This window comes from Alligator mississippiensis, chromosome 7 (genome assembly GCF_030867095.1).
Source record: "Alligator mississippiensis isolate rAllMis1 chromosome 7, rAllMis1, whole genome shotgun sequence".
NCBI classification, from domain to species: domain Eukaryota; kingdom Metazoa; phylum Chordata; order Crocodylia; family Alligatoridae; genus Alligator; species Alligator mississippiensis.
In genome coordinates, this window is record NC_081830.1 from 82,864,989 (window position 1) to 82,889,523 (window position 24,535).

The following is a 24,535-nucleotide window of genomic DNA, read 5'->3' on the forward strand; positions in this document are numbered from 1 at the left end:
TTCCAATTAAGTTTTATTTGTTCTTCGCTTCAAAGATTAACAGAACAGTACAGCCCTAGTTCCCTTGCATATTAGTAAAGTTTTCAGTTTCTTTTTACCTGGAGAAAAACACACACTTTGTAACAGGAGGATGCACCATATGTACCACTTTTCCAAATCCTAGATCTGCCCATGTCAGGCTGGGACATGCTCGGTAGAGATGAAATCTTAGAGAATTTAGCTGTTAACCACTAACCAACCTCTCCTAAGTACATGGAAACTCCAGTTATTCACAGACCTCTTTCTTGGCCAGATTTCATGTGTGTGCTGCATGGACACAGGAGGAAGCCCCCAGCCAACTCTCAAATCCCTGAATGAAACCATGGGAATATAAAGGATTTGCAAAGGAGCCATATGAATTTTTAACATGGCAAAACAATGTGTTTTCCTTAATATTATACATGCAAATAAGTGGAACATTTTAGTTAAAAACTTCAGAAAATATTCTGGGTTTGGTAGTCACCCAGAATAGAAAATTTCTGCTGAGCTACAAGCAAATAGTTTGCAACAGAAAACACAGTCTTAGGATGGAAGGTGTCAGACATCTTAAGCATCCCATACTGTCCATAAGTCTGTTCTCAGACCTGTGGTACCTGTGAACCTCTCCCACAGGAAAAGCTGTTAGTTTCTGTGATTATGCTGTACAGCAAATATTCTACATAGCAGAAATAGTTTTGCTGCTCTGGAAATGCGTTCCAGCTGGGACTTGCTTAAGAGATGATGTTTTATCTGGGTTTCTGTGACTTCTCCCTCCAATGTCTCCTCCAAGAAAGCAACTATATGGTAAAGAATTGGAGATTATGTTAATAGGAGTAAAGAAATCCACGAGTAAAACATTTCTATTTTATTGTTTTTCAATTGTCAGTCCAGCAGATGATTTTAAATATTTAAGGGAAGGGGCCTTGTCCTATTTCACAATGTGAGCTGCTTTTCCTCACCCTACAGTTATCCTTTGACTAGGTTCCCTCAGATAATTCCCAGAAATCTTTGTACCAGTCCCCATAGTATTTTAAACTTAGCACAATGGGCGTGAGTGTAATACTTTTGGCATATGAGAAAAAGGACTCACAAATACCTGAATCAATTCACTTCACTGGAAGCCTGGAGAAAGAAACCCGCGGTTTCCTCTCACTGTTGCTTGTTCTACAGCAGTGTCACACAGATTTCACTGGACTCACTCCTAATGAGCACCCTTGTGAGGGGTGAATCAGGTATTGAGATTGCCTTGTGCTCTTTGTTCTCAGGATTTGCTAGTGACCTTCTTAAGTATTGTATGTAACAGTATGGAAACCATTCTTCTAAGAAATATTTTGGCTTCCAGAGAAAATATTTGTATAATTTTCTATCTCTGGCCTGAAAAAATGGATCACAGACTGTTCATATTAAAAGAATAAAGCACCCACAAGGTCAAAATCATCCACATCAGTATTGGTAGGTGAAGGTTTTTCTGATTTGGGCTGTGCTGATGCATGAGGTTAAAGATCCTCATTTGTAAATAATCTGGGCTATTCAGAAGGATTTGTGAGTTGCATAACTGATTTCCATGGCTTTCCAGGACACTTGGGAACACGGGATTCTGAGGGATTTGGAAGCTTATCTAATAAAGAAATATCAGGAGGAGTTTCAACAGTTGCAGGGCTAACTGGTTCTGCAGGGATATCAGGGGTAGAAGAATCATCTCTTGGACCCACCGTAACCGCAGGAGTAGTTAACGCATCTGACTGGAATAGACCTCCATCTCTGCTTGGTGGCTGGCTTTCCCTTTGGCAAGAGACCTTTTCCTCCGATTCTTCAGAGGACTTGTCTTTGCAGTCTTTATGTTTGTCCTCCTTATGATGTTTTTTATGCCCGCACCCAATTTCATGCCCTCTTCCATGCCCCTCCCCATGCCCAAGTCTATGCTTAAACCGATGCCTATGGCCATGTTCATGCCCATGCCCATGCCCAACTGTGCGTTAATGCCCAGCCCCTTGTCCATCCTGATTTTCTTGTCCAGGCCCAGTTATATGCCCCATAGGTGATTGGAAAGGGGTAAAGCCTTCAGGAAGTGTGCCTATCATCTAAAAGGTAATGGTAGATATTTAGACAAAGAGATTACGGTAATTTAATGATTATCACATGGTACACCATTTGGAACAAAATCTTGCTATTTCGTTTGAGGTTGCAGTGTAAAAGTTTAAACAAAAATGTTTAAAGAGCTGGTGGAGAGAGGGAGTTCTCTGGGTTGCCTTTGCTCAATGCATTAGTTTCAAATATTTGAGAACAAGCAAACTATAGCTGAGGTGTAATGTGAACCAGTTAACAAAAATGTTTTATCAGGTCTTCTGGGCTAAATTATATAATCTTATCTATCTATGATCTGAATGGAAATAATTTAACTATTTATAACTATTCTTCCAGAAATATTCCAAAATTGTTGGGAGATTATAAGTAAAGCAATCACTTCATCTATCACTGACATTTAGCTGCTTCTAGCACGGAAAAGGACAGTGCGGCATACCCCGCTCAGATGAGAATCAATGCTTTTTGTAAGTGTGCGTATTACTTCTCATTTGTGAACAATTTTGGAACTAAAGTGCCCTTGGCATACTCATAAGATATCATATCAAGGAGAAAAAACAATGTGGTAATTTATGTCAAACGCTAGTTTCAATATAGGCACAAAGCAAAAACCTGGCTCATTGTATTTTGTGAAGTACTACATAATGAATTTTTAGTTGCCAGATTGGAAATATATATTTGGAACTAGTGGGAGATGATTAACATAGGTTAATGTCTACACCCCCCACCCCGCCATGCGTTTAAGAAGAGGTGATCAACACAGAGCTCTGTTTCATGTAGTGATATAGAACACCCTTTATAAGAATGCCTTTTAATTTAAGCAACAGAGTGATTGCTCTTGCTACTTCAGATGTCTAACATGGTTTGGCTTCTACTCATTAGAACACCTGAACCTTATTTAGCCACTGTACGAGGAAACCTAGGGTGAAACCATATTTGAAATCCAATGCCAGCTGTACTATGGTTTGTAGCACAGACATGATCCAAGTGGTCATGGTCAGTCAGTACACATATCCCAGACATGGGGCTGGTAACGGTGGAATGGGGGGATGTGGAAACTGCTGCTTCAGAAAAAACAACTATCTACTTCCCGGCTAATAAACACAGATTAGCAGACATTTTTGAGATTTTTGAACTCCTGGGACACGTCCATACAAGCTTGTACATGTGGTATGCAGCTCTGCAAACCTGTTTTTAGTGGTGCAAACCATACGTGGCAAATGTGACACTGTGCACCATGCTGAAAATTCATAGCACGGTGTCAATATTTGATACTGGGATGTCCTTTCCTGGTATCGCATAAGTAAACAGCCGCACAAAGCGGCATGGAGCACACAGCAGTAGCATGTGTCACCAGAAAAGGAACTTGGCTGCCCACAGCTATGCTGTGGTGGCCAGCCAGGCTCTATGCAGCTGGATTGGCGGTGCGGGGGTCAATAATCCTCAGCACCTCAAGAATTTGAGTTTGACAGCAAAAGCAAAGGAGCAGGCATCCAATCACCAAAACAGTGTCTACGTATTCTGCTGCTTCCTTCTGCACCTTCTGTTTTTTCTCATGTAGGCCAAGATATCATACATTGCCTTAGTTCAGCCTATGTGTCACAAAACCACCAGGGTCACAGGGTGAGAGAACACTTCATGACATAACTAATATGACAACAAGAAAGCGTTATCCCTCCTATCACTTTAGAACAAATCAGAGCTAATCTGAGAACTGGATGGATAGAGGAGGGCAGATATTTTTCCACGACACAGGGTACGTCTACACGTGTGTCCCACTGAGCATTTGTCACTGGGCAGTCACTTAGTACTTGTTATTACCGCAATGTAGCATCTCATGTAGATGAGTCTCCTCCCTGCTACTTACCTTGCTTCAAGTAGGCTGAAATGGAAGAATAAATTTATTTAGGATTCATACCCATTCAATGCAGTTAACCTTAGCGGAGATTTCCTGCTTCCATGGCACCACATATATATTTGCTATGCAATCTAACGGTATCTGTGAGCAAAGCAGAAAGGAAACATGAGGTTTTAAATCAACAAAGCATCACAAAGAATCAGAATTGTGTATGTGTAATGATACAGCTTTTTAATGATACTTTTAAACACAATGAATAGGGAATTTATATGCACATCTATAAAATATAGTTGTCATAAGTATGGAGGTTCCTCTACCGGAAAACATCCCCATTTAGTTTTATTTAGCTTTAGGAAGCTTGCATGGATCATACAATTTAACACACAACAATAATTTGTAGCACTTTTAATGCCCAATGCTTTACAAGATTAAGTAGTTAATCCTCCCAAAAGCTCTGAGAGGTAGGGAAGTATTAATGTTGTTATCCCTATGTAAGATGGGTAAATTGAGGTAGACAAGGATTAAGGTGAAATCTTAAATGTGCCCATTGATATTATGGATTGGGTCCATTGATATTATGCAGTGCTCCTTGCAGTAGCATTTTTCAACGGGAGAAATGAGCACTATGCAGCTGGGAAGGAAAGAGAAAGGAAATAATACTTCCTTGCCCACCAACCCCTCCTGCCTCCAGCACCATTTCCATCAGTGACTCCTTCCAGCAAATCCTCTCAGCATCAAATGCATTCACTCCAGCAGCACTAGCCGACCTTTCCACCCAGCCATGCTCTCCTTTGTGTCCAATTCATTGGGCGCATACCCTCAGGAATACAATACTCCAGTAGCTCGGCCCTCCCACACCCTGTCTGCTCCTTCCCACCTTCCAGTTGGATTCACAACTGAGGAAATGGCCCCAAATTGTCCCGTCAACTTTGCACCATGTATAGAGACTGTGGCATGAGGATTGGCTGATATTTATTGGGTTGGTTGGCTAGCAGAAGAGGCAACTGAACCTAGAAACACAATTATGTTGCTTTACATGAGTTTACCGTATACATTCTCTGGTGTCATTCTGTTTGGTGAATTAGGAAACGGGTGTTCGATGTGTTAGTCCATAGCATCCTAATTACTTACACTGCCAATTTCAGCTTCACAGTCTTCATTCAGTTTCTCCACTTCTGACTTGGAGCAGTTTGTCTCCTGAATATCAAAACTTATCGTATATTTTTTTCCAGCAACTACCTGAAAAATTAATCACAAGGTTTCCTCAGTAAATATGCATTTTTTCTCATACAGGAATCACAGAAAATAAAAACAATGCAGTAAAAAGAAGCAGCTGACCAGCAGGGTTGTGAGCATTAAAAATGTCATGATCTACATCCATTTCTGATTGACTTATTTTTTATACTCCATTAGACCTGCTAATATTATCATAGTATTGCAAGTGGAGGAAAAGAACATAAAGGGCAAAATGACATAAGTCTCAGGAATGGTGGCTTACAGGCATGGGACAATATAAAAGAAGACGTTGCAGAAAGGCAAATAAGCAGGATGTTGTAGCTGGTACAGTTTGGGGAAGTGGAGAAGTAGATGTTTTTATTTTAATCCTATGCAGCGTATAAACTAATTCGTTTTGTCTCTTTCCCAATTAGATGGGCATTTTTACCTTGAATATGAGTCTCATCAGTCAGGATTTTAATCAGTGTATCTTGCTACAAACAAAGAAGCGTTTGTCAACTGAAAGCTTCAGCAGTGAGTATTAAGATCCCAGCTCCCAGTACTGAAATGATAACTGCTTATAAGTATTAGAATTGTTAAAACATTACTAAAGGAAAAGAATTGAGCAGAGGGCTTGAAGAGGTTTGCATTGCTCAGAAGGCATTTAGCACAAGATAAATTGTGGTGAATATTCATTATTTTCTGACAATGAGACCTGTTTAGGTCTGCAATAGGAACTATTTATTTATACAGTGCCATAAGTGTGCATTCTCATTTATTGACAAGTTGAAGATAGGGATCAAATTTGGTTACAAATTTGGATTCTGCTCTGCAATTTATAGTGGTGTGAATCTAGAGTAACTCTACTTTTGTGACGTTACAATGGTGTGTTACCAAGAACAGAATTTGGATGCAAGTACTCAGATTATAAAAGGAATAAGGAGGAAATCTATTTTTGAGCCTGTGAAAACTATTGCCAAACAAGGCACCGGAGAATATTATAGGATAGAATGCTGAGCCTGGAGGATGCACTGAATAATCTTACCTAATACCTTACTTTGCAACTTGGACAGCTATAAAATGTTGAGAAAGGTTTGGTAAAGAAGGATGGGGGAAAAAAAGCAGATCCCTGAACCTGTACCTATCCTTAGGGTTTTGGGTCCATGCCATATTGAAATTGAAGGAATGGTTTTTTTACTCCCTTTTGGATACAAAGTAAGATGATCGAAAATTTGTGAGTAAGGTGAACCGGTGGTTCAAACTGAGCCTTGATTCAGCTCAGACTTGTAGATATACCACATCCTAGGCCCGTCTCTACAACATAAGGAGCGATGAGATTAAATAAAACTGAATTTTAAAAGGAAGGTTAAATCCCAGCCTGGACTGTGGCGTGGAATACGCTTCTAATTTTAAAGTAGAAATCAGAATTGCTCTCTGAATTGTATTTCTCCATGGAAACCTTGAGTACTTCCTCCAGTTCTGGACTGTCAACCGGGATGGGAACTGGACAGCCTGCACAGACTGGTGGGTCTGCAGTTCCCTCATCAGAAAGAAACATTGGGTTACAAATAAATCCAAAGAATAAAACAAGATGCAGTGTGTATTAGGGCTGGGGAACCATCTATTTGGAAATCCATAGCTATCTGAATGGAATGTGTTTTAATAGACTGAACCTAAATATTTTGAGCTTCCGTAGGAGGTATGTGAGGGAAATGTAAATTCAGCAGCTAAGGCTAGATAGGGTATTTGATCAATAATCTGCTTCTCCTAGAAGTGAGAGTTGTGTACACAAAGTATATTTGGTGGAGAAGACAGACACAGACTCATCTGCAACTAGGTGAGGGCTGGATTAGAGGAAATGAGACAACATCCAGTCTTGAAAGCTCTGAGTGTACATTATAAGGCATGACCAACTGTATTTTTAAGAATATCATAAGCATTATTTGAAGGAGAACATGTCTGGGGGTATGTCCACCTTGCACTCAGTGACTGTAAAGTAGTCATTGTTTAATCAGGTAGAGGTGGGAACTTTTACCCCCTGAAAAGTTTGTAAGGTATCAAAGTAAAAAATAAAATTAAGGACATGAAATACAAATGGTGGCAACACTGCACATTAGTGAACAAGCTCTGGGAAGATACCAGCTGGGATGGATGTGGCTGTATAGTTTGAAAAGGGGATATACATAGAAAACCTAGTTTTGACCATGTTGTTCCACGTCTGTCTTTTTGTTCACATCTGTATCTTTGTGTAGGCCCTCAATGGTGGACTTCTCTGCCATGTGGGAGGGGGGACTGGAGCTCCTTGGCAAATCTAGATTTCCTGCAAGCATATCTGAAAAATCACTTAGTGAAGATGAATGGTGTGACATTAATGTCTGTTGAAAGGTCCTCTTCTGGCAGTGATGGTAGAAAGGAGTAAGGAAGTTGATTCTACCTTTAAGTAAAGTTTAGGGTGCTTGTACATGTGGCGCCATTGCCATGTACATGGGATGACAATGTCACTTTGTATGGCTTAATGACGTCACCCTGTATACATGCAAGAGTTTTGGGGGTTTACAGAGTTTGCAATGTTGCAAATTGCAACAATGCTGTTGTTAGCTTGCCCTCTGGTTGCAGGAGGGACAGGCAGGCTCTGCAGATAATAAGGATCAGGCTCTTTGCTGCTTCTGCCTTCAGCAGCCTCCTGCAGCTGGCAGAACACGTGTGGCCACCTGAGAATGGGCTGGCTTGCCCCTGGGGCAGAGTGGAAAGACAGCAGGATGGTGGCTGGGTTTACTAGAAGCTGGAGCAGGCTTTGGGGTTGGTGCACAGGGTGCTGGTAGCCTGGGCGGGCTGCTAGCTGGCCGGGTGCTGCCCCTGCTTGGAGGCGCCTGATCCAATACTCCCCCAAGCCTGCCTGGGCTTCCAACACTCCATGCACCATCCCCACCACCTTTTCCGGACACCAGTCAGTGTAATGTGGTGGAAAAATTGAAACGGTGTTCAAAAACACTGTTTCGGTTTAGGGGGCAAAAAAGACAACGGTGAGGACTAAACCTCTGTCATGTGCACAAGTGGCTTAGGTGAAAAATCATGCTGTCGAAGCTGCTCTGCAGACCTTTATAGTGGGGCTGACTCTGAGATCATCCAGGCCATCCCTATATGGAGCCCAGTGGCCAGCCCAACATGCCATAGTAGACAGAAGGTGGACAGATCAGAGATAACAACTTCCCCTGCTGTTTTACCTACTTTTACAAAATGAGAAAATGTATTAATATTTCCTGGTGGGAGGGGAAAAGACCTTTGATTTTTTTTTCTTGCCCAGCATCATGTCTCCTCTCATTATTTTCTCAATGCCTTTGCATTTTGATTACACATTAATTTGTAATCGTAACACATCAGCTAGAGTTTCACCACTTTCCAGATAATGGTATTCTCCACATACCTGGAAACATGCATTTCTCTGTGATGCTTGCAATTGTGTTGCTGAGATCCACAAAAGCCTTGGCTTCACAGCGACCTTCAAGCTGCATTTCAAAAAGAAACAACAGTTTTTAAGACTACTGAACTCATGTAAATGTCCCAGTGCCCCCGCTTATAGGGGAAAAAAGACTTTGAGCTTGATTGGATAGTTATGAATGCTACTGACTGCCTTTGGCTTCTGTGAGAGTGTAAGGTGATTGCAAGGTGATTAAGCCTTTGAGAACCAAGTCCTTGGGCTGTGCCCTGAGCTGTTGCCTCTCATGGTTCGGAGCACACAGTAGTAGACCTTGCAGCAGAAGATAACGATTCAGATGCATTAGTTTGAGGGTAGTACAGCTGCAGATACGTTGACAAGACCTGCCAATCCCTAACAAGTGCTACACAGAACCATAGACTCACAGAACATGAAGGTGGAAGGGACCTCTGGAGGTCACATCTAGTGCAACCCCCTGCTCAAAGCCGGACCAGCCCCAACTACATCATCCCAGCCAAGGCTTTGTCTACCTGGGTCTTAAAACAAACTTCAAGGATGGAGAGTCCACCACCTCTCAATTCCAGTGTTTTACTGCCCTATTCTTTTACCCCACTATATGTGGTCAGCTCATAAGGTTGCTTAACAGTTGAGCAGCTAAATGGTTGAGACCTAGTACTACAGGGCATGTGATCAGTCTTACAGTTGAGGGAGCTTAGCTGAATTCATGAATCCTTTGAGAGAGTTGGAAATGGAGGCTCAAACAGATGAAGTGATGAGCTTAAGGTTAACTAGCAAGTCTGTAATGCCAGGGCATGGACCCAGATAGTCCAACAGTCACTTCTTTATCAATTCAGAACAGTGTGGTCTCCTCCCTTCTCCTTCCAGACAACACTTCTGAAGAGGGCATGTCCCCTCAATAATTTGTGAACAGCAATCATAGAGACATTCTGCAGTGACATTTATCTGCTACACATACATTTTGCTGAGATATAAGTAGCTTTTGGTAGCCTGCTCATTACTGTCCACAAAATGATTTTGGCAATGGTAGGGATGAAGAGGGCATTTTTGCTCGAGAATGCTTAGGATCATAGAAAATTAAGTTTGGCAGGGACCTCAGCCCTCTGCTCCAAGTAGGACCATCCCCAACTAGATCATTCCAGCCAGGGCTTTGTCGTGATGGGCCTTACAAACCTCCAAGGTTGGAGAGCCCACCACCTCGCTAGGTAATCCATTGCAGTACTTCACCACCCTCCCAGTGAGAAAGTTTTTCCTAATATACAACCTAAACCACCCGTGCTGAAACTTCAGGCCATTGTTCCTTGTCCTGTCATCTGCCACCACTGGGAATGGTCTCACTCCATCCTCTTTGGAAGCACCCTTCAGCTAATTAAAGGCTGCTATCAAATCCCCCACCGGTCTTTTCTTCTAAAGACTAAATAAGCCTCACTTGCATTAGCCACTCCCTGATGGAAATGCTTCTGGGCAAGCCAGCTGGTGACTCGGTGCTGCATAGCTGAAATATGTATTTACTTATTATTTCCAGCAAACCTTTCCTGCTCAGATGCTATGCAGAACAATGGGAATTTGGCTACTTAGTTTCCTTAGGAACTATCTGCCTGAAACTACTTAAAGCGTTTGCCATTTTAATGAGGACTTTACTGCTTTCCCAGGCTGAGTTCTTGGCCAGGATCTTCTTGAAAATAAAGCTTTATTGGTTTAATGAGACTCTTCTGGTCGCCTAGGTGAACCTGCAGACATTTCAAGAGCCCTGATTCAGCATAGCACTTAAACATGGCGCTTCCTGTTCAGTACCATCCATGAGCAAATGTTTAACTTAACGCCTATGCTGAAGTCCCACTGACCTAAAGATGAGCAAGCATTTAACTGTTTTGCAGAATCAGAATCTTTGTCGTCGTTATTATTTCCTAACGTGTATATTCAGCTATACGTGAAGATTACTTACGACTCCAAAAATGGGCTTGCACTCTGCATGTAAATCCTGATATTCATGCTTTGAGCAATTTGTCTCTTTGATCTTATATTCAACTTCATAGTTTATTCCGGCTACCACCTAGAACAGATATTCAGGAGATTTCTCAAATGCTTCAGTAAGTCTTTGAGGAATAAAATTATTATATGAAGTCACCAAACGGACAGCAAGATCATACAATTTTGCAGGGCCTTCCATTCAAGGCTTTCACTCATGCTGCAGTTTGTAAGCCACATCAAACCCCAGCACAACGGGAAAATATGATCCTTGTTTTGCACAGGGAAGGAAGTAGAAAGCAGACCAGCAGATCATGCTGGTGAGTGGGATTGGAGTGGCACTTGGGGAGGGTGCAGGGCTAATTGGTTGCATGCCTGCCAAACAGGTTGCCCCTCACTGCCATCAAACACCTCCGTTGCTGACAGTATGCATTGACAAGAGGAACAGCTGAGGTAACACTGAACATTGCTCAAAGACAAACCATGCTTAGTAACAGTCTAGTAGAGTCCATAGCTGGAAGCACTGACAGTCCGGTGTTCAACAATGTGTGCCTCAGTTTCCCCTTCTATAGATAGTGAAAAGTGCTGTATAGCTTTGAATATAAGTTTACCTTTTCCCCCCCAGAAGAGGCATAAAAATTGCCCTTGACTTCTATGCAGCATGAACCTAAAACCTGCCTGCTGACAATCGGATGTCCATTGCACTGTATTATTTGATGTTTGGTTGACCTTAAAAAAATCAACCAATATTCAAGAGATTTTTTTCCCTCCAATTAAATCTGAAAACATGGGTTAGGCTCATATGCAAGATTGACTTATAATTGGAACAATACAGTACTATTTGTACAGCACACATCTTATGACTGTGAACTATAACAGAAAAATGTAATAAAAACAAGGAATATGTGCATAGGAGGAGCCAAAGTATGATCTTCTCTAAAATGAAGGAAAAATCCAATATACCAACCTGACTCGTGGCTTTTATTATTTCACCAAGAGCATAAAGGAAGTGTCTCTCACTTCTTTTGTTGAAGTTTTGAACAGCAAGCTTCAGAATGGGTAGCAAATCTGGGCTGTCGCTCCCAATGGGATGTTTGCATCCAGCACACACATGAGCTGAAAAACCAAAAAATTAATGAGATTTTCTCAAAGAAACAGCTTCACTTATTGGAGTAGTCTCAAAGGGTTGTTGTAGCCATGATAGTACAAGATGCATATGGAGGAAGGGTTCTTTGGTTCTATCTTTTTTTGGATCAACCACATAGTTGGGAGGGATATTAGACAAGCTTTGGGGCACTATGGACATTTATACGCATGTTCCGGGAGGGGGTGCTCGAATTCGAGCAGCTCCAAGAGCCGCTATCTTGAAATCCCCTTGCTTCTCGCTTGCTAGGCGTTAGTGAACTCTTAGTGCCACAGGGGGCTGGAAGAGTCCTTATGAGACTACCTAGTTTAACCCTGTGCCCAAGGCCCGTGTCTAAATGATCCCAGCCAAGTGTCTGTCTACCCTGCTCTTAACAGCATCCAAGGAGAGAGATCCCACAACCTCTCTAGGTAATTTATTTCAGTATTTAATCACCTTCCCAGTTACCAAAGTCTTCCTACTGTACAACCCAAATCTCCCTTCTTGCCAATTATTATTTGTCATGCCCCCTGCGGATACAGAGAATAGGTGATCACTCTCCTATTTATATCAATCCTTTTTATGATTAAAGACAGTTATCGAACGCTTGCTTGGTTTAAGGTGGTGAGAATCTTGACTCCCTTCAAATAGACAGCAAAATACAGCTCCAGATGCAAGTCCCTGGAGGGACATATAGCCTTTCAGTTTTGGTTCATTACAGCAAAATTGGGATCCACATCTGGAATCAGATACTAGGCCCTTTGGCCCTACTTTTCTGGAGTCTTGGAATCTAAGATTTAGTTTTAGGCTCTTCTCTATTTGTAATAAGAAAATATAAGACATAGCTCTGATGACATGTGAGAAAGGGTGTCATTTATCAGCAATGGATAAGAGAACGGCAAAAGCCAGCAGCAGGGCCAGATTAACCCTTTAGTGGGCTCAAGGGCAAAAAAACCTGTGGACCCCTACTTAATACTGTATATTTCCATATCTTTTATTCACTCAATAATTATAATATGTAAAATAAGCACAACTGGGTCCCTTTTTTCCTTAGCGCCCTAGGCATGTGCCTAGTTTGTCTGTTCATTAATCTGGCCCTAGCCACCGAATATGCCTGTTACCATTGCAATAAAGTGAGATTTCCCTGAGGTCTGGTTTTACTGGACAGCTCATAATCTATGGAGGTCTTAAACTCGCCGCCAAGCATTAACATTTCAACTGGCAGTTTTTCTGGTGAGCCCCCATGATGTAGAGCTTCCGTACAGTTTTACATTCAGCTGCTCAACAGACATATTGGCTAGGGACAGACATTACACATAAACTGGTTTAAGTGATCAGAAACTGGTTTAAACCTGTAACAGAACAGATGTTCAGTGCGCATAAACCAGCTTGAGAATGGTTGAAACTGGTTTGAGATAAACCTGGTTGAATGTAATATCATAGATCTATAGACTCATAGATGCTAGGGTTGGAAGGGACCTCAACAGATCATCGAGTCTGACCCCCTGTCTAGGCAGGGAAGAGTGCTGGGGTCAGATGACCCCAGCCGGATACCTATCCAGCCTTCTCTTAAAGACCCCAAGGTAGGGGAGAGCATCACCTCCCCTGAAATCCCAACCAGCCTTACTGAACTCACTGGAACCAGGTGGATTAATAGCAGCAAGCAGCTGATCCAGACTTAACTGATTTGGGTCAAACCGGGTTATGCAGTGTCTGTCCCAGATCCCTTGCTGGTTTAAATGAAATCAGACTCCCCCAGCATCCCAGCATGCTCTCTGGGCAGGGCTCTCTGCTCCCTGGCTGCAGCTCGTACAGTCTCTGCAGACATCTGCCTGGCTTCTGCTCCTCCTTCCCTCACCACTGTCTGCTAAGCAGGCATTCCCCCATCCCTCACAGACACCTCTCAGCATTAGCGAGCAGGCCACATGCTGGCTACTTCCGAGCTGATGCACATGAAACAAAGGCAGAATTACCAGATAGCTGGCAGTGTTTTCTTAATGTGGGGAGAAGCACAGAGTTAGGGGTGATAAATATCCCCTGTTGGGCTGCTGAGGGGGAGGGAAGCACCCTCCCCAATCAGACCATCCTGCGTGGGCATGGCCATGCCCCCCTCAGCTCAGCACTGTGCAAGGGAAGTGGGGGCTTCTAGCCTGAGCCACTGAAGACATGTGTCTGCATTTCTGGTATGTCTCTCTGGTTACAAAACTGATTTAGCCTAGCCAGGTTAGACTAATCTGCAACGATTAAATCAATTCAGGCTCAGGCTTGTTGAATGTCTGTTCCCAGCCGTTGTGAGAGCTGCCTCTAACTTTCACCCAGGCAGCCCAGTGCTTATCAGTTTTCAGCAAAATCAACTTTCAGGCAGCACCATGTTGGGCTAGTTTTGACTAAAAGCCTAGATGGAGGAGGCTTTAGACTGTGTTCCCTACCACTAATCTTATTCCCCCTCTTTCCTGCCTAATAATGATGGGCTGGATTTTCATACATTCATTTCATAGTTCAATACATAAATTAATTTCATAATTCAGTGAACTTGAGAATCAAAGTGAGTATTAGATCTCTATGGAATTCAGGTAGTGTTTGTGGGCCTGATCCTCACCTGATGTAAACTGGCTACAGTGGAACAGTTTAAGGACGCGGTAGAACTGTTCCAGTATTAATGGCTGAACAATGTGGTGCTCACATATGAGAGACTGAGCTGTGAAATCATTCACCAGGCAGAACCCATTGCTTTTGACCTCTTTCTGCAGGAATCTCTGGATGAGATTCTGCTCTTAATGCCAATGTGGATTATCTCCAGCATGTACATGTTGTAACTACTGCTGATTTACATCAGAGTAGCAGAGCAGAATCTGACCCTTCAGATTCTTGCCTGCCAGTGGCATGGCAAAGCAGTTATATCCGTTACAAAAAGCCACAATGCTATTTTCAGTGAGCAGTCAGAAAGCAGACAGAGCAAGACACAGCGTGCATCCTGTTCTAAGGAGGCTATGGTTTTATTTCTTTTCATGAGCTGTGAACAAACTTGTATATTTTTCACCAGCTTGGTAGAAGAGTGGTGCTTCTCATGCTGCCTGGCTGAGACACTGAATTCAAATTTATATTTGTAGTTTTACAAGTGAAGATTTAAATGCATATCTCACTTTACTCCTCTGTGTAATACACATACTTCTCATTAACTTTACTGGCACCTAGATGTCACCATTGCCCTGCAAATGCATCTGAAATCAAATAAGATGTAGTTGGCAGTAAAACCTGGGTTGTCTATCCTGCAGGCACTGCACACACTGAAGCTAGCTTTAAATTAGCCGGCTCTGGTACTGTTACCTGTATAGCCACAGGAAATGGGGCTCAGGATAAGCTGCAAAACACGTATGTACTTGGCTGGGTAGCCTGCTCTCTCTGCACTGCTGCAGCTGCATTGGTAGCAGTCCCTAATGTATGTTGACTGCAATCACAGCCATGACTGCAGTGTGTCATGGCTGGGATGGGATGATTGTATTGTGGATGGTCCTGCCTTGAGCAGGAGGTTGAACTAGGTGACCTCCTGAAGTCTCTTCCAACCCTAACTTTCTATGAGTCTGTGTGTACATCCATCTGGATACTTAAAGAAAGAAGCCCAGCTCTGATGCATTGGAGACTGGTAATATCTTTCCAATAAAGCAATGTATTCCAGGGGCATTTCGTGGATATCCATGCAGATGTGTAGATTATAAGTGGCCAATCAAGTGGCCTAAGTAGTTTCCTTTGAAAGGGTCGTTTTACTGTGCCTTTAGCCCAGTAAAAATCCTTTTTGGATTGGTGGAGATCTAAGGGTTTCAGAGGTACTTTGCTCAGGTGCTTTGGGTTTCTTTACTCAAAAGCAAATTTTACTAATAATCTGCTGGTGTTTCATTGACACAGCACTTACATGCATAAGAAGGTAGAGCAGAATTTCATTTTTTTCATTTATGGTGGCCCATAATATATGATTGATGAGGTCCTGAATGGAGTAATGCAATGCTCCTTTCTTTAAAATTACCAGAAGATCTCAACATAGGCGCGTTTGTTTTTTGTTTTAGTCAGTACTTACCTAATGTCCCCCTGAACAGTCACATACCTGGCCTGATTCTGCATTCCTGTGAAACTTTACTGGTTTTCTGGGTCTTGTCAATGTAAACTTCAGCTGTACATTCTCCTGATTCCTACAGACACAGATGACACCATTAATTTTTAATCCACCTGATGCAGAAATCCAGTTGGTGTGAAATATTCCTGAAGCATTTTGTTGAAACAGAATACAGTCGGCAAGCGTAAGGAATGCTTAGTGGATAAGAGGAATAAAGGCTGACATGAGCAATCATGGTTGTTCATGAAGGACTGTCAGGTTTACTGTCTAAATTAGTCCAAGGTTTTGCTGTGGAAGGGGCGGGTTGGCTGATCACAGGAAAGCGGGAGCTGGGCTAAGCAGGTAGTATGAAAGGTATCTTTTGTTTTATGATTAACAAATGTGGTTGGAATCTCTACTATTAGATAGAAATTGTCTTTCTTAATTAGCTAATGCACCTGGAATGCGTGCAGGGAACACATTTCAATAAATAAAGGATGCCTCATTTGTAAACTTAACAACTGGGGCTAAAGCCGCCCTCTGCTAGCACAGAATCTGGATCTCATGGGCAGCTCAGCTCACAGCACTTCACGGTGATTCAGGTAGGAGCCAAGGTTCTTGGAGTAGGGGCCAAATAGGAATTATACAGGTACTAAGTTTTACTGAATCCTATGGCTTCCCTATTTACACCCTGTCCCTGGGACGGGCTGGCTGCAAGTCTCCACTGGAGGGAAGGTTGAGATTCTTTGTACTGCCACCAGGCCCTCCTGGTGAATATTTTGCCCCTCTTCTACCCAGGGTGGTTTTTACTGGTAGAGACTGGGAGTCAATTTGCTCTAAGCTTTCCATACATGCACGTGGTAGCTATTTTGATATTTGCCTCCAGTGTATACAGACTGCTCCAGCCACTTGTACCATGGCTTCTTACACTGCAGTTTTAGGTTGAAAAATATTTGCATAAAACAGCTCCTCCCTGCTCAGGAGGTCTGGCGCTTGATGGCACCCATTGAGTTTGGTGATGAAAACACTTTCAGATTGCATTTGACTCCTGTCAGCCCTCCACAGACAACTCCGCTAAGAGAATGAGCCAGCTTCTATTCCTTCTCAGGTGCCACAAATGAAAATATTCACTTAATGCCAAGCATTTCCATCTGTGCAATCTCACTGAAGGCAACACAGGTTATACAAATTTAACAGAGAGCACAACTCAGCCTGCTTAATCTTTTTTCTACCAGTAATGGCATGTAAAGAGAGAGCTCATGACTTGACTTCCGCACACTAAGTTGGGTTTGTAGGGCTGGCAGGTAGGAATAAATGAGAGGGAACCCAGCGACTTCTTTTTATTTTTTACTTGCAGGAGCACATCTTTTCTGCCAGCCTATTGAGACACAACCCCACAATGCCATTGGCACAGTCCCTTTTCAAAGCAGAACTGCACACCTTCCCCAGGAGACTGGTAACTGGTGGATTACATTGTTTTTTTCAGAAAGAGAATTTTGAAAGAAGAGGGCAGCCACTTACAGCTTCCACAGCTGTGTTGTAATCACAGTCTTGCCAGGCTTTGCCTTCCCCAATGGCACAAGTGCTCTCTCTTATTCGATACTTCACAAAGAACTGTGCGCCAGGACCTGCCTGGGAAAAAAACAACAACATGAAGTCATCATTTGTACTCTTAATAAGACAGCAGAGCATTGGAGGCAACAAACATTTCAAAGCGTAGAGGTTAACTTACCCGTGCACAGCAAGGAGGTATAAAATGGGCTTCGGATTAGCTACTGGTCTCCACTGAGCTGATCTCTAAAATCTTTCTGACCCAGTAATTTACCCTGCCAAATACAGACTTTGTTCTAGTTACCCATTGCTGAGCCTGTTCAAACCACTGTCTCTCGGATGGAGGAAGGTTGAAAGAGAAACAGTTATGTTTTCAATACTCCTTTGTAGTCTGTGCACTCTGATTAAGAAAATGTTGGCTGCTATTTCAACAGTCTGCAGGTCTGTCATTGCAGACTGTGCTTGAGTCGGACTTTATCAGTTAAGCAGAGCTGAGCGAGTTCAGCAGAAGGTTGGGAAACTTTCCCAGGTAAACCCTGGCAGCAGCGGCAGGCTGCAGAGATTGGCGCTGATAATTTAGTAATAGATACTTCTCTGCGTGCCCCAAACTCAGTAGCAAATCAGTGATCTCACACGGCAGCCAGAGGCACTGCAATATGTAAGATGTAGCTTATGGGTGAGATGTTAAACCAAGCTTATCACTGGTTTTAGTCACTAGAGATTCTGTGGCAACTGCACCAAAGCTGAGTCTGCATCTGCAGGTGATTACATTTGTCTTCCTTCAAGTCCTGCAGTCTTGAACTGGAGGTAGATCCCCAGGTCTGCCATGCTGAAGCCAAGTAGGTGATGGTGGAGTGATGCTGGATTTGCACTGAGAAAACTGAGAGGAGACTTTGGCCCAATGCTTTCTGTTATTTCCTCTTGTATATTGTCAAGCATTACTACAGACCTGCTGCAGTTCCCTGGGCCAAGGAATACCTACCAAAGGTTTTCTAAAAATATTCTGGGCTGAATCATTTGCTGATGTAAATTGACTGTTAAGGAGCAAAGGGACTTTTATGGATCCTCCAGTGGTTTAATTTTTATGTCAGATTGCCCTTTGCCCAAAACCAGGAATAATAACTCAGTTCAGTCCAATGAATTGTAGGTGTAAACAAGAGAGAGGGTTGCCTTTTTGTTTTATTGTTTCTTGCTTTGTTTCATTATTATTACCAATAGTTATGCCTTTCACTGGGGCAGGCTCAATCTCTTGCCAGTCAGCTTTTATGTTTTAGTAGCTTATCAATAATGAATGTACATGAAAATGTAATAACAAGGCAATTAATTCATGCTTTTGGTGTTGCAAGACTGACGAAATATAAAATCTACTTCCTATTTAGAGGAAGCATTAAGGACATGGCCAATTCTTTCAATAACATTGGCCACTCACTGAGCGTGTGGGGTAGGGACAGGGTGCTCAGTGGCGTAGGTGAGGGGAAAGCAAATGTTATCCTCTGGACCGCTGCTTAGCATCAGCAGTGTCAACTCTTCTGTGCCCAGGCTTCCTTCAGATTGGGTCCTGGTGTCCTGTTCACTTTCCCCCACCCCACACACACATATTGGGGGCAGGGCTGTGCCTATTTTTGCATCAGCGCCCAGATGCCAGGGGGAGCATCCTTCTGCTTGTCCCACTCACTCCCCGTCCCCCAGATACACTGCTTCATGTGACACTGCTCCGCTTGGTTTGTATGGCCAAGCGGGGCAGCGCAGAGCTTCCCCTGCTACAACAAAGACTCCTGGAGAAGGAGGGATCCTGGCACCCCTTCACAGTCAGCATCCAGGATAGGTGGCCCCCTCACCCCAACCTAGTTATGCTACTGAATTCTCTCTTGCCAACTGTGGCAGCCCCCTTCCTTGCTTTTCTTCTTACCCCCTCAACACCATGCCTGGACCAAAAATTCAGCATAATTCATTTCTACCTCCCATCTTTTCTACCACTAAATCAGTGTGTCTAGAGAAGGAAACACAAGCGGCAACTTCAGTAAAAACATGTAACGCACACACAATGTACAAGCCATTTTGTATTGCAAAGGTATTCTAGTTTAAATATAATTATGGGGGTTTTGTGTGTAATTTGTACAGCATGTATTGTAGTCCATGTTTTCTATATCTGAGTATCTTGTTTTCTCTCCCCTGTTTGGATAAGCTGGAAAGAAGCAGGAGATGCTGCAGTAGGCAGATACCTGTGGCTTTGGTTAGGTCATAGAATAATAGAAATGAAGGGCTGAAAGGGACCTCGATAAATCATTGACTCCAACTCCCTTGCTCTGGGCAGGAATACTGCTGAGATCAAAATATCCCAGCCAGGTGTCTTTTCAGTCTCCTGAAGGCTTCCAAGATTGCGGACTGCACCAGCTCCTTGGGAAGTCTAGTCTAGATTCTGGTCACCCTATTGTCTAGGAATAACCCTGCTGTGTACTGTACACAAAATAGCATGGGGGTCAGTCACATAATCAGGGGAAATCAGATCCCAACTTGATTGGCTATACTGGGCAGTGTTCTTTTTTTAAGTGTATTGGTTAAGAGAAAAAACTGGAAGCCCTGATTGGAAAAGCTTGGGTGATGTCGGGCCAGACTACATAGAACCTCTCACCTGGGACTCGGTGCTCTTTCTCCTTGGGTGACTCTTGCAGACCTAAGGGTCTAAGCTGCAAAGAGCTGTTCCCCATGGGGGGGGGGGGGTCTCCCCACTTTGCATTGGAGAAGCAAGTTGGAGCTATATGAAGGGGAAACCCAAGGTAAAGGAAGAGAAAGTCTGTCTCAGAGTTTGGGGGACAGCTTCTCTCCCTCTTTTCTCCCCCTTTTTCCCAGGTTTTGAGTGGGATAGTACTGTAGGGATATTAATCCCTGGAGCACACTGTCCAGGGTTGGAGCCTGGCAGTTTCTGCCCTGGAATAAAGGCCTGGCAGTTTTTGCCCAGGGTAAGACCTGGCACATTTGGGCCATGCCGAGGGCCAGACACATTTTGTTGGTGTCACAACTTCTTTTGTCTCAGCCTAGCTATGTAGATGAGCCTTGCTGTATGTTCCCATTTGGGTTCTGAGTGGGTTAAAACCATGGGGGTATTAATCCCTGGAGCACACTGACTAGAATTGGAACCTGGCAGTTTTGGCCAGGATTAAAGGCCCAGCAAATTTGGGTCAGGATTAAAAACCTGGCATGTTTTGCACCAGGGTGAGGAGCTTGGCACGTTTTGCTGTTTGGTCCAGGCCTCAGTGGAAAATAGGCTGGGGCCCCCTTTTATTGTTTTACAGCTGTTGTGTCTCGCCTAGCTGTGCAGCTGAGCCCCTCTGTGCATTCAGGCCTGGGCCAGGATAGGCCTGGCTTTTCTTTTTTGAGTTATTTTGCAGTTTTCTGATCCTGCAGAGCTGAGGATCAGGGCTAGGAATTTTGGAGGGTGTGGTTTGCTGACTGAAGCCTCAAAGCCACCATGCAGAAGTGAAAATCAGTGCCCTACAGCTTTCCAGGGAGCAATGAGGGGCCCCTTGCACTGCAGAAGGACCTACACTCACTACCAGCTCCGTGAGATGCAGCAAATCCCAAGGAGCAGCTCATAGGACTCTCCTGCTAAGTAGCAGGTATTGGGGTGCAGGCCTCCAGAGCTATCCCTTTGGGTGACCCCCCAAGCCCCTGACTGCCTGGGTATGGTTGAAGCCTCCCTAAGAGGGTGCAACTTATAAACTGTGCTTTATAGCTGTTAGTGTTTTAATTGCACGTGGTGTTTTTGCATGTTTACCTTGCCTTTATTTTCTACAATAAATCTGTCCTTTTGTGTTTACGCTGCTTGCAAGGAGGGGGCTTTATTTATGAGCAACACCCCAAACAAATTCAGTGATCCCAGATTTGTGGGGGCTTGAGAAAATTTCTCTGGTACCCTGGAATTTGCCACTTGTCCCTGGGGCTCTTGGACCCTCCTGACTTTACCTCCTTCCAGCGTACATTGGCTGATATCAAGCATAGAAAACATGGAACCTAAGTGTCAGGAGACGTAAATTCTAGTCCCACTTCTGCTGCTAGCTCACTTTATGACCTTGAACATGCCTGCATAAAGTGCTTTGAGATCTTTGTGTATAAAATAGTCTAATGATTCATACCGAAATCTGGTGCGGCAGGAAAACAAATGTGAATGCTGGTCCAAGGAAAAAAGCAATGCCTCCCATTATCATCCCAGTAACACTGTCTTTGTGTGGCCCTTGGGAGGAAATACTCTTGTTTGATTAATGCTGAACAGAAAAGACTGGAGGCAAAGGATCTTGCCTGATCTTTTTTCCTCCAACTTCAGCTTCTCCATGTTTGACTAAGAGAGCGCCTGGTCTTTTTTGATAAAGATGTGACTCAGAACTAGCCCCAATCATATACCATCCAAAGGTAATTTATTCCAAATATTTCCATCATTGGTTAAGTCCATTATTTGGAATTTTATCATGATGTTACCAGCCCTTCTCAGGAGAAGATCACATTAAGTTTCCTAGCAAGTGAGCTTCGCCAGCAGGAAAGTTTTCCTAGTGGTGGGTAAACATTTGCAACACAGAAAAGGAAAGAGGTTCACTTAGTAGGATGACAAGTTGGGGCAGTAGTAGAGTTGGGAACAGAAACCTTGGCTGTCTGACTTAGTCCTGCCCTGGTGGCATTGGAGAAACTCAGTCATATGATAGGGCCAAATTCTGATACATTTACTCATGTGGAGTAGCATGTTGCTTCTCAAGTGGATCCACTGATTTCAAAGGAGCTACGTAGTATGCCTGTGTGAAGCAGCTAGTATTCAGTTTGGATTCGGCCAATTCGGGGGGACAGTAATTTGATTCGGTGATTTGAATCACTGTCCCAATTTGATTTGGTCGAATCTCCGAATCAGCTAGGCCAGGCCCATCCCCTGTCTCTCTCCCAGCCCGGCAATGTCTGCCCCAGCTCCCGGCACTTGTTAAAAAAAAAAAGCCCCGAATCAGCAGGTGCTGCCAGGTGTGGCGGGGGGGAGGGGGGGGGAGGATTGCCCCCTCCAGCAGAAATGATAAGTCCCAGGGCTTTTCTCAGATTTTTTTTCCATAAAGGGCTGGAGCTGGCCAGGGTGGTGCCCCCCCCCCACCCAGCAGCACCTAGTGAGCACCAGGGCTTTTCTTTAAAGTACCGGGAGCTGGGGTGGGTGGGGGCAGCTATGGGGGGCCTGGGGGAGTGGACGGGGGTTGGGAGGGCTGCGGGAGCGGGGAGGTCAGGGGACTGGCAGGGCTCCCCCCATGGTCCCCTCCCCCAGCCCCTCTCCCCTGCCCCTAATACTTACCAGGTCAGAGTTGGCTGCAGCTCCCTACTGCAGCCACCGGGGACTGCCCGAATCATCAAAGCTCTCCAAATCTTTTCTGAAGATTTGGAGAGCTTTGAATTGATTTGGACCTTTAAAATGGTGTCCTGATTCGATTTGGATTCGGAGATTCAGCTACCGAATCGGGCTGAATCTCCTCCAAATCGAATCATCACCCAAAGCTTCCCACAGCCCTACTGTGTAGCCCATCCGTACTTTAGACTTCTCCTCCTTCCAGTGACAAGAATTAAGACTGTTTTGGGGGCAGATTGTGAGTCTCTTATATTAGGGAGTAGTTTTTAGCACACTTGATCTTGCTGACAAGAATTGCTCACCAGTATAAGTGTAAGGCTTCACAGTTTGGCCTATAATTATTAGAGCTCCAGAAGGAAGCCTCTTCTTTGCCTTTATTCATGCTGACTAGTGTTTTACTCTAAAATTCCTTCCTTTGATTTAATTGTAGAAGGCAGCTATTGTAGGCAACAGCCTACTTCATCAGATGCTATGAATGGACTTGGAGAAAGCAGGGAGTTTAAATAGAAGAGAATTTAAATACAAAAGATTTAAATTGATTTCACTACAACTACTTGCAGGGCAAGATGCTACCTGTCCTCAGGGAGGTGGGCTGAATTTGGCATAGACAAGTAAGTGAACATGTTCCACAATGCTTTTTTGCAACACGTACTTACTGTTCGCTGGGCATCCATCACCATGTACAAAGCAAACTGGTTGCCATCTGTTTTGTCATCATTATATTTTCTGAGGGCTATATTCACAGCTTCAAAGACTTCAGGATGGTCACAGTCTACATCCTCAGAGGGGAGTGGGCTGGCTCTGCTCGAGAAACAACTGCAGCAGAGCAGTAGCACAATGAAGAATTTCATATCTGAGCGAGATGTCCCCTTGAAACTTGGGGGACTCTTTCAAAAGATGAACACAATGGAATCCCCTGGTAGAGATGTAATAACCTCTTCCTCTATTTATCAGAAGCATTTAGGTAAGTAATCTTTGTGGGTGGGCCGAGGCTGTTGAATTTCCATAGTATCCTATTTACACTGCAAATAGCCCTTTAGGTTTATCCAAACAAATTTTGTGTAGTCACCAGAATGACTCTAAGGTTGTCCACCTGCCATCACTATAATAGGATAAGCCTGGGCAGCTAGTGTAACAAGGTCAGCATCAACAGCATGAGCCCTTGAGCACACAGAAGGCTTTAGAAACCTTGGTAGGCCTATAGCTCCTGGTTAATGTTTGACATCCAAATGCCCACTCTGAATGAATCATAACAGGACCCTAAAGAGAGACACTGTGGTAAGGACAGAAGTTACACATAAACCAGTTTAAGTGATCAGAAACTGATTTAAACCTGTAACAGAATAGAAGTTCAGCGCACATAAACCAGTTTTAAAATGGCTGAAACTGGTTTATGATAAACCTGGTTGAATGTAGTATCTTACTTAACTGATTTAGATCAAACCGTTTTATGAAACTTTTGTCCCAGACCCCTTCCTAGTTCAAGTTAAATCAGAGTCCCTGGCATCTCATCATTTTGCAGCCATGGGCTGGCTGGGCTGGCTGCTCCAGAGACCAGGGCTGGCTCCACCCCTCTGCTCCCTAGATGGAGCAGCGAGAGCTGGCTCACTTGCTCCCTCCCCCGGCAAAGCTCTTCTGGGGTCTAGGCCCAGGGAGGGGGGTTAAATTTCCCTTCCCCCAAGCATGGAGATGCCCTGACATGCTTACTTAGCGCTGGCTGTGATTGTGGACTACAAATCCCAGAGGCACCTGGAAGCAGAAAGAAGTGATGAGCAACCCTGCAGACTCCTGTTGTTGTGGATCTGTGCTGCAAA

At 43.7% G+C, this 24,535-nt stretch overlaps 1 protein-coding gene across 1 annotated transcript; it reads right to left on the minus strand.

The window, feature by feature from the left end:
- Positions 1 to 696: 696 nt before the first annotated feature.
- LOC102561615 (kininogen-1-like) lies at positions 697 to 23,572 on the minus strand. The gene is made up of 10 exons (XM_059731866.1): positions 23,378 to 23,572; positions 17,327 to 17,437; positions 15,818 to 15,902; positions 11,563 to 11,711; positions 10,573 to 10,680; positions 8,598 to 8,679; positions 6,552 to 6,703; positions 5,090 to 5,197; positions 4,019 to 4,099; positions 697 to 815 (listed from the first exon to the last, which is right to left on the minus strand). The coding sequence occupies exons 1-10, from the start codon at positions 23,570 to 23,572 to the stop codon at positions 765 to 767; spliced, it is 1,122 nt and encodes a 373-aa protein (XP_059587849.1). The 3' UTR covers positions 697 to 764.
- Positions 23,573 to 24,535: the final 963 nt, after the last annotated feature.

Excerpts from the sequence above, each read along its gene's own strand:
- LOC102561615 (XM_059731866.1), bottom strand. The coding sequence starts at position 23,572 with ATGAAATTCTTCATTGTGCTACTGCTCTGCTGCAGTTGTTTCTCGAGC. Across the intron at positions 10,681-11,562 it reads TAATAAAAGCCACGAGTCAG|GTGGTAGCCGGAATAAACTA; the intron begins GTTGGTATATTG and ends TATCTGTTCTAG. Across the intron at positions 816-4,018 it reads AGGTTAACTGCATTGAATGG|TTGCTTTCTTGGAGGAGACA; the intron begins GTATGAATCCTA and ends TTTACCATATAG.